Genomic DNA, 13,168 nt, shown 5'->3' with positions numbered 1-13,168 from the left:
TAGCTACTCATGAGGCTGAGGCAAGAGAATCACTTGAGCCTAAGAATTTGAGGTTGCTGTGAGCTATGATGTCAGGACACTCAACCCCAGAGTGTCTGAGTGAGACTCGGTCTCAAAAAAAAAAAAAAAAAAAGAAAAGAAAAAGAAAAGAAGGAAGGAAAGAAAGAAAGAAGGAAAGAAAGTAAAAAGAGAAAGGAGAAAGAAGAGCTAGCTGGGGCGTCATGGGCCCGAGCAGGCACGGAGAAGGGCCTGGTGATGACAAAGCTGAAGGAATTTAATAATCGAATGTGTAATATAAAATGGAAGTTCCTTCCATATCTGTGTCGATGCACCATAACTTGGGTGGAATGTATTACCGAATAAACGTAACTAATGAGAGGGTCTTCTCCTAAAGTGGAAACATAGGAAAACATTGAGTTTCATGTCTGCATTGTTTGGAGTGGACAGAAACAGCAGGCATGGAGTAAGTCAATTTGGCAGAAGCAGGAATTTAGAGCTGGAGGTGGGTGATCCTTCCCAGAACGGACAATGACCTTGAGCAGAATGCTAGGTTTCTTTCCACTGAACCCAGAGATTGCTTAACCTTTGACTCAGATGTATTTCCCCCTTTCTCTCCTCTGGACAACTACCAAGTTGAGAAAGACTCAGCTGGGGCAAGGGCTGGTGGTCCTGTTCTTTAGGTCTCTTACTTAAAGGTCCAAATCAGGAAAAAAATTTAAATCCTTACCTGTAAGGGTCATGGAAGTGTGGAATTCATTTTTTAAAATGTTCAAAACTTCTCTAACACCATGTTCACCCTGCTTCCAAACAGAGAGAGACAAAATGAGTCATGGAGGAATATTCTGAGCAGCAGCTGAGTGTAAATTCTAGCTGTAGCCAGAGCTGTGGCGGGGAGGAGGGTAGGTGTCTATGAAGTTAGAATTCATGGGGAATAAAGGAAAGCACAGAGGAGAAGACAGAGTTAAGAGCTATCACATGTCTGCAGTCCCCTTCTGAGGAAGCCTGGAGGTGTGGGTGAGGTGTGACTATCCTCCTGTAGGGTGAGCCACAGAAAAGCATGGAAACAAACAAGAATCTGTATCTTCCAGTGGTTCCTGCTTTCCACTCTCACCTTGCAGGCAAGACCCCATAGGATTGGTCTCCCAAGAAAGACGCACTTCGCACCCAGGGCCAGAGCCTTCAGCACGTCATTGCCAGTTCGGACCCCACCGTCCAGGTACACTTCAAGTTTCCCATTTACAGCAGTCACCACTTCTGTCAAAGCATCTATCTAGAAAGGAGATGCACCTGGGCTGGGGGTTTTTCTGGTTTGACTCTGAACGTGGGATAGGAGTCCTGAACACAAACTAGGACTCCATCCCATGGACAGTCTCTTCCTTCCCAGGCTGGAGACAGCTGGCATCTGCGTCAGCAGCAGCTGTGGCCACATCATGGGGGTGGGAGGTAGGAGGTGGAGGTCCTGGGGTCTTCCCAGCCCTCCCTCCTGTGGCTTTCTGCTCTGACTCTAGTCCAGCTTCTCTCTAACTCAATTATGTACAGGTTGGAAGAACTGGTTCCTTTTTATATCCTAAAGGGGATATTTTTCATTTATAATGTGTTCTTTTAGCATTCTTTTACTCAGACAACATTTTGCCTTCTATTTTATTCTGTCATCTCTGCCTCCAGGGTGGCTCAGCTAGAAACAGCTCTCCACTGCGGAGGCTCTAAGGCCTGTGGCCTGAGTGTTTAGGGTGGCGGCCTGGCAGCCTGCCTTGAGAGACTGTGCTGCCTGTTACCTCTTAAGCACCACATGACCAGCGAGTCTCTGAGTTCCCCTGTGGGTTTATCTGCTCAAGGAGAGAGGACAGGAGCAACAGCACTGTAAAGTTTAAGCCCTCACAAGGCAAAATAACTTTGGCAGATCTCACCCTGGGTTCTCTCTTATCTTGTTTTTGTAATTCCAATAGACTTTGACCACCCAGGTGCTCCAGGCCAACCCATGCTCTGGGCGCCTCCAAGACTGTAAAGAGGAGTGACGTGGGGAATTCTGGAACTGCCCCTGCATTCTTCTCTGTGCTTCTCTGAGGGGTGGCGTAGGAGAGGTGTTGAAATTGGGCCATAGGGGACCTTTTGTTGTCATAGGAATCCATCAGTATTTTACCTGAATGAGATCCTTTGGCTGAGACTGAGCAGAATAAGAAACTAGGGAGGAAAGAACATTGTACTTTCATTTATAGATGGATATTATGACACCAGCTCTTGGAAAAAAAAAAGAATTAATTTACAGGTGAAATTGACTATGTTTTGAATTTAGATGTAATAACTGGAGGAAATTCAGGTCCAAATGAGGGGTATCTTTGCAATCCTGGCATGGTCTTATTTGAAATGTTTTCATGGGCTGGCATCCTTCCTTCCTTTCTTTGGGATCCCATGCCATTCTCTGGCTCACCCTCCCCCCCTTCTTCCCTTGTCTCACTCTCTGCTCTCTCTTCTCTTTCTCTTTCCCCACTCTCTTCCCTCTCTCTCCTATAGAATAAACTTACACTCTTATATCCTAAAAAAAGAAGAAAGAACTATCCTCATGGTGTTGTTAAAAAGTATATGTGTCCATACCCTTTTAGTGAGCCATACTGGACAACAGAGATGACAATCATTTGAGAAGCAGAGCATGGAGTGAATTTTAGCTTGAGGTGCAGTACGGCCTCACAGTTTATGGTTAATAGGTTGGAATAGAACATTACTAGAGTCTTCTGGGGACAACAGCTGATGTGCTCTCTCCCCTAGTCCCAGGAGGAAGCACAAAGGCAATGTGGGAATGAAACCTCATAGAGTTGGGGGCTTCTTTCAGAAAGTCTCACCCCTCACAAGGCTGACACCAGCCTGAGGGAAGTGAGGCACTTACCTGAGCCACAAAATTTAGAGGGTGCCCCAAAATCTCATAGAAATGATATTCAAATGTAATGTTTGTAAAGAATCAGATGGCAAATTCTGACCTGTGAGCTGGGACTTGTTTTTGTAAATAAAGTTTTATTGGACCCAGGGCCAGAACTAAGCTGAGGTGAGGCAGGATTATACAAATGTAGGGGTGGGTCCTATCTTTGTTTAAAGTGTTGACATTTTGTTACCATGAATTTTTGTTTTAATTTTCATTTTTAAAATAATGCATGAAAATATTATAATATTTACCTTACTAAGTTTTTCTTGGTACCTTCTTAACTTTTGAGCCCCAAGGCAAGAGAGAACTTTACTAACTCTGGCACTAATCTTGGATGATTCCAGGGTGCTCCTGGGTTTGGAAGGTTTGACAAATGGCTTGGGAAAACAATAAGCATAATGAGATAGGAGAAATTCCCCTCTCTCAGGCTCCTGGGCCAGTACTCTCTCTCTCTGTGGAGGAAGCACAATGGGGGAATTAGTTTTTCTCTTTCTTCACTTACTACTCAGCCCTCTCAAGGGAGCAGGGCAAGCTAAATTGATTACTGAAAGCCTGACACCTACTGCATAATGTTTTTGTTAATTTTCTTTTCTGTTTTTTTTTTTTTCTTGGTCTTTTTAAAATTTCAGATTAATATGGTGGTCCATACCATTAGGTTACATCGTTTGCCTTTGTTAAATAAAGTTCAAGTTGCACTTGAGCCCTTCACGCAGGAGGTGTGCTGTGTACCTCTGTGTTGTGCCCAGTAGATAGGAGAGAAAGCACACCCCTTCTCACCCTCCTCCCTCCTTGAATTTACATGTGGGTTAGTTTTCTTTTCTGAGACTGATGGCTGATTGCTAGAGGTGGGCTCAGTGCTGCTTTCTGCTCTTACCTGGTCCCAGTGGTTGGGATGCCTCCAGGTCTGCTCTGCACTCTTTACATTCTCCCCTCTGCCAATTACCAGGGTGTGTGAAAGGTGCTGGGTGCGTGAAAGTGACTGTAGGAGTTGGGATGGGAAGTAGGAAGCTTTAATCAGAGAGCCGCAGTGAAGGGTGCTCCTTGCTCTCCATTCACGCCCCTCTGAAGACCTCCTACTTACCGAAGAGGGAACCTCATCAAGCTGCCTCCCACCATGGTTGGAAACAATGATGCCTTGGACATTGTGCTTGACAGCCAACTCTGCGTCCTCCTTTGTCAGGATCCCTTTAAGGATGATGGGCAAGCGGGTTAGGCTCTGAAACCAGGAGAGACCATTCCAGCTGAAATGTGGGCTAGGGGCCGAGGTCTGGAGAGAAGGTATTGAATTTCTCTATAGGAAATAAAAAGGGAACGTTAGTCCCAGACTTCTACAAGGCTGCTTGACCCATTCTGAAGAGGACACCCGTTTGAAGAGCTGCCATTTAGAACCCTGAGAGAGGAGCGAAAGAACCCAGCAATGCTTCTGACTTTTTTTCTTAACAAAATTTGTAGAAAAGGATTTCTACTTCAATTGCTTATTCATTAGTCATTAATCATGTGGCTACTCAACAATTATGCCAAGATCTGGGGACACAAAGACAAACAAGATACAGTCATTTTTTTTTTTTTTCTTTTTGAGACAGAGTCTCACTCTGTTTCCCATGTTAGAGTGCTGTGGCATCAGCCTTGCTCACAGCAACCTCAAACACCTGGGTTCCAGTGATCCTTCTGTCTCAGCCTCCCCAGTAGCCCAGACTACAGGTACCTGCTACAATGCCTGGCTAGTTTTTCTAGTTTCAGTAGAGACGGGGCTTGGTTTACTCTGATCTCAAACTCCTGCCACCTCAGGTTCTCAGAGCTCTGGAGTTACAGCCGTAAGCCATCGTGCCCAAGGCCACACAGTCATTTCTCTAAAAGGATTCAGAGTGCAGCACACCCACAGGTGAGCAAACGCATTTGAAGGTCACTGTGATGAGTAAGGGTCCAGATAGGAGCAGGATTTTGAGAACTAAGTAATACTTTAGTAATATTACCCAATGTTTACCCTTGGCTCATTATGCACACCAAACATTTATTCTCTAGACTTTGGATAATGATTTTGGAGCAGCCCAAGGCCAGTTTGTGGTTAATGAGTAGCATTGTTGAATCACTTGATGGGGTGTCACAGCTGCCTCTTGGCTGAAAAGGCTGACATTACTATCTCTACTATAGGCAAGGGCTTAAGTTTACCGTGTCTTTCTCTCTCAGGCACTCCAAGCCATGCAATTATAGGACTTTAGTGGGGAAATGCCCTTGTCATCACCTAGTTCAGGGATTCCAAACAGATGTGTACAGTACCCTGCTGTTCCAGGTCTGAGTTCTAGATGTGAAGAGATACTGATCCCTCCAACTTAGCAGGGTGGCACCTGGGCTGGCTGGACAGGTGACCAGTTGCTGTGGCTGGGCGTAGCCCCTTCATTGCCAGCTTATCTACCTGCACCATACAAAATGAGCATTTTCCAAGTGTGCCACGAAGTAGAAAATGCTGGATGAACTGTTTTAGTTCACGCACCTATTCATGTAAAAATCCTTTCTATGGCTTTCCCATTTCTCAGTGTCCAGCTCTGGCAGAACACTTCAGGGGAGAAGCTGGGCAGCCTCAGGGGTGAGGACAATTGGTCTTATGTTCTGTTTATCGGGAAGCTCAGGGGAGCAGAAAGCAGATCTGCATTTTGAATAGCTGTGTCCCCAGTGTCTGGCATAAAGCAGCCACTCAGTATAAATATGTGAAAGAAGGAAGGGAGGAAAAGAGAAGGGGGTGGGAGGAACTTTGCCTCTGATACGGCCTTCCCACAGACTCTGCCATCTTTGCTACCTCTCTAGGTGATCGAAGATCTGTTAGCATCAAGTTCTTCTTCAAGTCTAATCGGTTTCGAAAGTCATGTCGCCTGTTTCCAACTACAGGTGTGTCCACAGTGACTACCAAAGCTTTGAAACCTAAGGACTCCACCCTCTGGACCAGCTGTTTGTTCAGCTGCTGGTCTGGTTGCACATAGAGCTGGAACCACCGGAGGCCTCCTGGGGCAGCAGCAACAATATCTTCAAAGCTACAGCTGGCAAATGTGCTGGTGATATAGCAGACACCAGCTGCTTGGGCGGCTGCAAAACAAAAACACCCCTCAGGTTGGAGGGCAGAGGCATCTGGACCGGGGTGGGAAGCCCTGTGGAAGTGTGGTTTCTGGCCAGCTTGCCCTTCACTGCAGATAAAGCTTAATTTATATTCTACTTTCCTGTAGGGCGGGGATGGGAGGTGTTTGGCCAGACTGAGAAGTCTAAAGCAGTTTGGGTCCTCCTCTGTATACAGATCATCTACTCCTAATAAAATACTTCTGGCTAGAGAGGTCGTGTAGTCTCTAGAGCCACACTGGCTGTGTCGCAGCCTTCAGATAGGCAAGTAGACTTCTTATGAATACCTCCTGAAGCAGAAGAGAGTTAGAGAGGGCAGAGGATGAGGGAGTATACTCCCTGTGGAGAAGCCTGGACTCGGTAGTGGGGAAAGTGTGGCATCTGTGATTAGAAGAATGCTAACTAGCTCTGCCACTTCCTTGCTATGTGTCCTTGAGACTCTCATTTCCTTTATCTGTAAAATGGGGTGCCATGAAGTAGATTTGAGTTCCAGATGTGAGAACCTCACTTCAGGGTTGTGGGGAGATTGAATGAGCTACTAGATGCCAAAGCATTCTTTAAACTGCCAAGTGCTGCACGGTAAGGATGCTGGGGATAATGAGGGTGGTGGAGACAGTCTGCGGCTGCTGCTGCCGCCCACTTGTGTGGTCCTTGTTTCCTACTTTAATCATTCCATCGGGATTCTCCACAGTCATTGTCACTGCCATGGTACAACCCATGGGCAGGGGATTTGGTCTAATGGAAAATTAATATTTTCAGGGGCAGCGCCTGGCCCCATATACCGAGGGTGATAGGTTTTAGCTTGGCTCCAGCCAGCTAAAACAGCAAAAAAAAAAAAAGAAAGAAAATTAATATTTTCAATTCATCACGTTGACAGGGATACCCTATTACCATCCCTCCCCCAAAACAAGGTATTCATCTGTGAAATTTAGTAAATATTCACACGGGCTCTTCAGAGTTCAACCTAGACAGACCCAGCTCCTAAGCCAAACAGATGGATGTCACATTCAGCTCTAGAATCCTTGAATTCATTGCTTCTTTCATTGTGGACTCAAAGGAAAGGACCCCAGGGGAGAGCTGGGGAACTCACAGAAACAGATTTGAGCCAGAGTGAAGACTACAGAGGAGTCTGGAGTACTTTCAGCCCCATCCCTTCTCTTCTATAATTATAACTATTATTAGTGGTGGTCGTGGAGCATGTGGGGAGAGGATGAGGTTTACTAAGGAGACAAGATCTAACCAGACACCTGTCAAACAAGATGACAAGACAGCCAAGAAAGTAAAGGGAATGTGTGGGCAAGAGCAATTGTAAAGGTCTTGTGTTAAGACTTGATGGTGTGAATTTCGCCTCATTCTAAATACAGAGACTCACCATTCAGCCCCAGGCCTGGCCCACAGGGGGCCAGGAGAGTCACCGTGGGGCCACATTAAGCATCCCTTTCCCCACAGACTGTATGAGTCTGAGGGGCCGGCAGCCCTCATCTGAGGGGTGACTTGCTGGGATTCTAACACCTTCCTATTCATCTGTGGCCCCTCTGCCACTCTCACGAGTCTTCAGTATGAAAGTGGATTTCTGTCTCAGTCTTGGGTGAAATGTTATACAGACATAGCTTTAAGCACTCCCTTTCTCACTTTCTTAATGTCTACCAGATTGCTGTCTCTAAGGTCCTTCTAGAAAGAAACCCTGGGGCTCCCAGGCCCTGCTCTGCAGAAGGCCCCCCCCTCCACACTTCCGGGAGAGAGGTCTTGCTCATACCTCTTGCTGTGCTCATTTCCCCATCAGGGCAGGCAATGGTGTGGAATCCAGTGGGTGAGATGCCGATGGGGGCACTGACCTTCTCCCCTAGGATTGTGGTCCTGGTGTCCACCTCTGACACGTCTCTCAGGTATCGGGGACGGAGGCGGATTCTGTGCTAGGCAACAAACAGATTAGGCATTGGTGGCACACCTCTCCAGCTGGGAGGTGCTGCTCAGGGGTTAGAGCCCCTGATTCCTGGTGCAGGTCTAAGCTACACTGGGTCCCATGAAACCCTGGTGGGCTCAGTTGGCTGAGAGTTGAATGAGCAGTGTGGACCCAGCTGGAGGCTCGGCCCCTGGAAGCCACTCCTAGCACGCTCTTCCACATTCACCAGCCTTCTCGGAACCTCCCCACTGTCCCAGCCTGGCTGTATCAGGGGTCTGTGTCTTTGCCTCTTTGACTAGACTCAAAGACGGTGGAGTATGCTCAGCACTTGGACAATTTGATTGATTCATCATAGCAAGGACTGGAAGGGAAAAGAATAGGTAGGAAGGAGTTTCCTCACCAGTTAAAAACAAGTCTCCGGAAAGTAAACTGAAAGAGGACAAATCCCAGGGAGTGATCATGACCTTTTGTCTAGCAGCTAATTCATTGTAAGATTTGACTTAAAAAATACCACTTTAGGCTGGGCGTAGTGTCTTGCTCCTGTGATCCCAGCACTCTAGGAGGCTGAGGCAGTGAATTACTTGAGCTCAGGAGTTCAAGACCAGCCTAAGCAAGAGTGAGACCCCCTCTCTACTAAACATAAAAAAAAACTAGCTGGGCATCGTGATAGATGCCTGTAGTCCCAGTTATGCGGGAGGCTGAGGCAAGAGTACTGCTTGAGCCCAACAGTTTGAGGATGCTGTGAGCCATGACACACTCCCCTCTACTCAGGGCTACAGAGTAAGACTCTGTCTCAAAAGAAAAAAAAAAAAAAGTACTGCTTTAAAAGAAAGTAAGGGACCTCACAAATAATAAATATGTAAAGCACATTTTTTAAAAGACAAACGGATACCTTAGTGTCAGGGTCAAAATATTTCTGTTTTCCACAAAATAAATATTATTATTTATTTTTTTTTTTTGTAGAGACAGAGTCTCACTGTACTGCCCTTGGTAGAGTGCCGTGGCGTCACACAGCTCACAGCAACCTCTAACTCTTGGGCTTACGCGATTCTCTTGCCTCAGCCTCCCGAGCAGCTGGGACTACAGGTGCCCGCCACAACGCCCGGCTATTTTTTTTGTTGTTGTTGCAGTTTGGCCGGGGCTGGGTTTGAACCTGCCACCCTCGGCATATGGGGCCTTCGCCCTACTTACTGAGCCACAGGCGCCGCCTCACAAAATAAATATTATTTCTGTACATAAACTTAGAAACATTTTCTGAAAATATTAATTGTGCAAACTGGACTAAGGTAGCCTCAGTTATTTCATCTGTGAAGTAGGAATAATAATCCAAATTTCTTAACATCTTTGTGAAAACAAAATGAGATGAGTCAGTGCTTGCTTTCTGTACCATTTTTCAGTTTTCCCGTCTTCTCTATTATAGGAGTCAGCAAATTTTTTGCCTAACAGTGCAGATGATAAATATTCTGGTCTTTGTCACAATTGCTCAACTCTTTTTTTTTTTTTAACAATTGCTCAATTCTACTTTTGCAGCACAAAAGTAGCCATAGATAATTGTAAATGACTGTGAGCATGGCAATGTGCCAATAAAACTTTATTTATGGAAATTAAAATTTGAATTTCAGGCTGGGCACGGTGGCTCATGCCTATAATCTCAGCACTTTGAGAGGCAAAGGCAGGAGACTAAGAGTTCAAGATCAGCTTGGGCAACATAGGGAGACCCCATTTCTATAAAAACAGGAATAACAAAAAATAAGCTGGGCATGGTGGTGTGTGTCTATGGTCCTAGCTACTTGGGATACTGAAGTGGGAGGATCTCTTGAGCCTAGGAGTTCAAGGCTGTAGTGAGCTCTGACTGGGCCACAGTACTCTAGCCTGGATAACAGGGCAAGACCCTATCTAAAAAAAAAAAAAGGTGTGTGTATATACATATATATACACATATATATTGAATTTCATAAAGTTTTTACATGCCAGAAATTCTTCTTCTTTTGCCTCCCCTCTCCCTTCCCATCAACCACTTAAAAATGAAAACTATCCTCATCTTGTGGGCTGTATGAAAATAAGTACTGGGGGCAGTGCCAGTAGCTCAGTGGGAAGGGCACCGGCCACATACAACGAGACTGGTGGGTTTGAACCTGGCCCAGGCCAGCTAAACAACAATGACAACTGCAACAACAACAACAGCAACAAAATAGCTGGGCGTTGTGGTGGGCGCCTGTAGTCTCAGTTATCACTTATACCTAAGAGTTTAAGGTTGCTGTGAGTTGTGACGCCACAGCATTCTACCTAGGGCGATCACTTAAGACTCTGTCTCAAAAAAAAAAAAAGTGCTGGGTAACACTTGGCCTGTGGGCTGGCTGCTGGTTGACTGACACTCTATGCCCTACATTCCCAGTCCAACTCTTCTCCTGAATCAATCTGTCATCATCCCTAACACTCCTTGGATCATCATATTTCCTCCAAACTTGAGTCCTGTCTTCATGGTTACGTTTTCTCCTCCAAGCCAGGGTTAAGGAACTCAGGAGATCCAGGCCTGCCCAGTAGGCTTTCCCACTCTGCCCAGGGCATCCTGGGACTCACATCTTATCCTCTCAGGCTGCAAGAGGGAGGACGATTCACATGTGCTAGTTCTATGAGAAATTCCCTCTTTATCCATCTTCCCGTTTGCCCACAAACCAATCAAAATAACAAAAAGCCGCATTATTATATTTGGAGTATTTTGTGGCCCAAGTATGTTTCAGCCAGTGCACCTTAGGTTAACAACATAAGGCTATGGAAGACCAAACTTTTTAAACGCTGCAATGTTGTCATCTCGGGTGATGCCTTCGTCAGCTCCTCCATCAATAAAATCCCAAGTTGTCTTAGAGAGCTGCTCTCGTGCCCGCACCTCAAAGTCCGCCAAGCACACCGAGGGCATTTCTGGAATTTCAAAGGAAAAGGCAAAACAAAACAAAATCTAATGAGAACACTTCAGTTAGAGAGGAAAAGGTGAAGGGGAAGCTATGGTATAAAGTTGTTTAGATTCAACATTGATCTTCTATGCTCTTTGCTTTTTTTATAATTTTCAGATTTATTTAAGGGCACATATAATTAGGTTACATTGTTTGCATTTATAAGGTAAAGTCTGATTTGTGGCTGGGTACTTCACCAAGGAGGTGTGCCATAAATACACCCTTACATCATACCAGTTAGGTGAGAACTTACTGAATCCTCTCCATCCCCCCTTCTTGAATTCAACTGTGTTTTTTTCTTGTATGGGCCTGTAGTTGTCCATCTACTAGTTTCAAATTGGTATTGAGTACATGGGATGCTTGCTTTTGCATTCTTGATATACTTTGCTAAGAAGAGCGTTCTTCAACACCATCCGGGTAAGTATAAAAGATGTAAAGTCTCCATCTTTTTATGGCTGAATAGTACTCCATGGTATGTATATATATATACCACAATTTATTCATCCATTCATGGGTTGATGGGTGCTTGGGTTGTTTCCACATCTTTGTGATTGTGAATTGAGCTGCTACAAACATTTGAGTCCAAATGTCCTTATGATAAAATGATTTTTTTTTCTTCTGGCTAGATACCTAGTAATGGGATTGCAGGATCAAATAGAAAGTCTACTTTTACAAACAGACAACCTTCAGAATGGGAGAAGATATTTGCATGTTACAAATCTGACAAGTGGCTAATTATCAGAATCTACAAAGAACTCAAGAAAATCAGCAAGAGCAAACAACCCCCTTAATCATTGGGCAGGAGAAATGAACAGAAACTTCTCCCAAGAAGACAGACAAATGGCCAATAAACACATGAAAAAATGTTCATCATCCCTTATCATCAGAGAAATGCAAATCAAAACCACCTTGAGGTATCACCTAATCCCAGTGAGACTAACCTACCTCACAAAGTCCCAAAGCTGCTGATGCTGCCAGTGACGCAGAGAGAAAGGAAAACTTATATGCTGTTGATGGGATTGCAAACTAATACAGGCCTTTTGGAAAGAAGTATGGAGAATCCTGAAGGAGCTGAATGTTTTCTTTACCTTTTTTAAAATGCCTTATTTAATCATAACTATGTACATTAATGCATTTATGGGGTACAATGTGCTGATTTGCTATATGATGTGGAATGCTTACATCTAGCTGATTGACATAACCATCTCCTCGCTTACTTATTTGTTGTGGTAAGATGTTTGTACTCTATTCTTAATAGTTTTGAAATTTACCTTAATGGGGCTTCCATCAAAGCTGTTGATCCACGAATGCCAGAAGCCAGAAACTCTTGCTCCACTCCAGCGATACCCCTCCCCCAATCCGAAGTCCTAATGGTTTGTTCTTCCTAATATTCCTCATATATGTCTCCTCCACTCAACAAGCACTGCCTCAGTTCTAGTTGAAGTCCCCTGACCTCTTAAAAAATTATTACAATTTTTGTTTTTCTCTTTTGCCTCCAGACTTATTCTCCACCTTGTCCCCTTCCACCTGCCTGGGATCTTCCTAAAATCCAAGTCTGCCCCTTGTCTACAATGTGCAGCACATAGAGCTCCTGTATGTGAAGGTTCCAGAAGGAAAGGTGGAGAAACCTGAAGTTCAAAGCTCTGACTAGCTCTGGGCAGTTGGCTCTAGTGTGGAAACAGCATGGCCTTGAAGTCATTGACAGAGGGAAGGGGATAGGCCCCCGTAACCAGGGTTCATCCAGGAAAGATGTGGCCCCCTCTCATGGACAAGGGGGTCTAAGAGGCCAGATGAAATGTGGGTGCTGGGAATTGTGGCTGAGATGGGGATGGGCAGAACAGGTCAAATTGCATCTGGAGCCAAGCCGGAATCTGGCCAGATCAAGCAGAGAAGTAGCCCATAACAGTTACCTAAGGGACTGAGCAGGAAGAAATTATATGCCAGATGGAAAGCAGAGCTCTCAGGATGTATAGTAGGTTCTGGATGGAGGCTAGGGTGGAAGAATTTGGAGCCCAGCCATAGAGCTTTTTGCAGAAAATGTACCTTGTCAGCAGGTGGGCGGGGAGCTATTGAGGTGCTGAGTTGAGTGTGACAAATTAGCCAGACACTATCTCTAATTTATTCATTTGTACCCTACCCTTCAAAGGGTCAATAAACCTTAGTCCAGTTGCATCTGTAGCCAAGCTGGAATCTGGCCACATCAAGCAGAGAAATAGCCCATAACAGTCACCTAAGGGACTGACTGTATTTCAATCTTTTTTATCTCACGGCACTCTTGAACCTATAGTTAATGTC

At 45.1% G+C, this 13,168-nt stretch overlaps 1 protein-coding gene across 4 annotated transcripts in view; it reads right to left on the bottom strand.

The window, feature by feature from the left end:
• HAO2 (hydroxyacid oxidase 2) overlaps positions 1 to 13,168 on the bottom strand; it is a 35,804-nt gene that overhangs the window by 1,132 nt on the left and 21,504 nt on the right. Inside the window, exons 2-8 of one of the 4 annotated variants that reach the window (XM_053592691.1) lie at positions 10,709 to 10,841; positions 7,776 to 7,927; positions 5,709 to 5,992; positions 3,996 to 4,205; positions 3,789 to 3,893; positions 1,112 to 1,270; positions 728 to 800 (exon numbers count right to left, since the gene is read on the bottom strand). In XM_053592691.1, the coding sequence (XP_053448666.1) occupies positions 728 to 800; positions 1,112 to 1,270; positions 3,789 to 3,893; positions 3,996 to 4,205; positions 5,709 to 5,992; positions 7,776 to 7,927; positions 10,709 to 10,839 (1,114 nt within the window). In that variant the 5' untranslated portion in view covers positions 10,840 to 10,841. The remainder of the gene's footprint in view (positions 1 to 727; positions 801 to 1,111; positions 1,271 to 3,788; positions 3,894 to 3,995; positions 4,206 to 5,708; positions 5,993 to 7,775; positions 7,928 to 10,708; positions 10,842 to 13,168) is intronic. The other 3 variants (XM_053592692.1, XM_053592693.1, XM_053592694.1) reach the window with 3 other exon arrangements.

The sequence above is a fragment of the Nycticebus coucang genome, chromosome 5 (genome assembly GCF_027406575.1).
Source record: "Nycticebus coucang isolate mNycCou1 chromosome 5, mNycCou1.pri, whole genome shotgun sequence".
NCBI lineage: Eukaryota > Metazoa > Chordata > Mammalia > Primates > Lorisidae > Nycticebus > Nycticebus coucang.
Note: the sequence above shows the minus strand (reverse complement) of the source record. Positions and strands in the feature narration are given on the sequence as shown.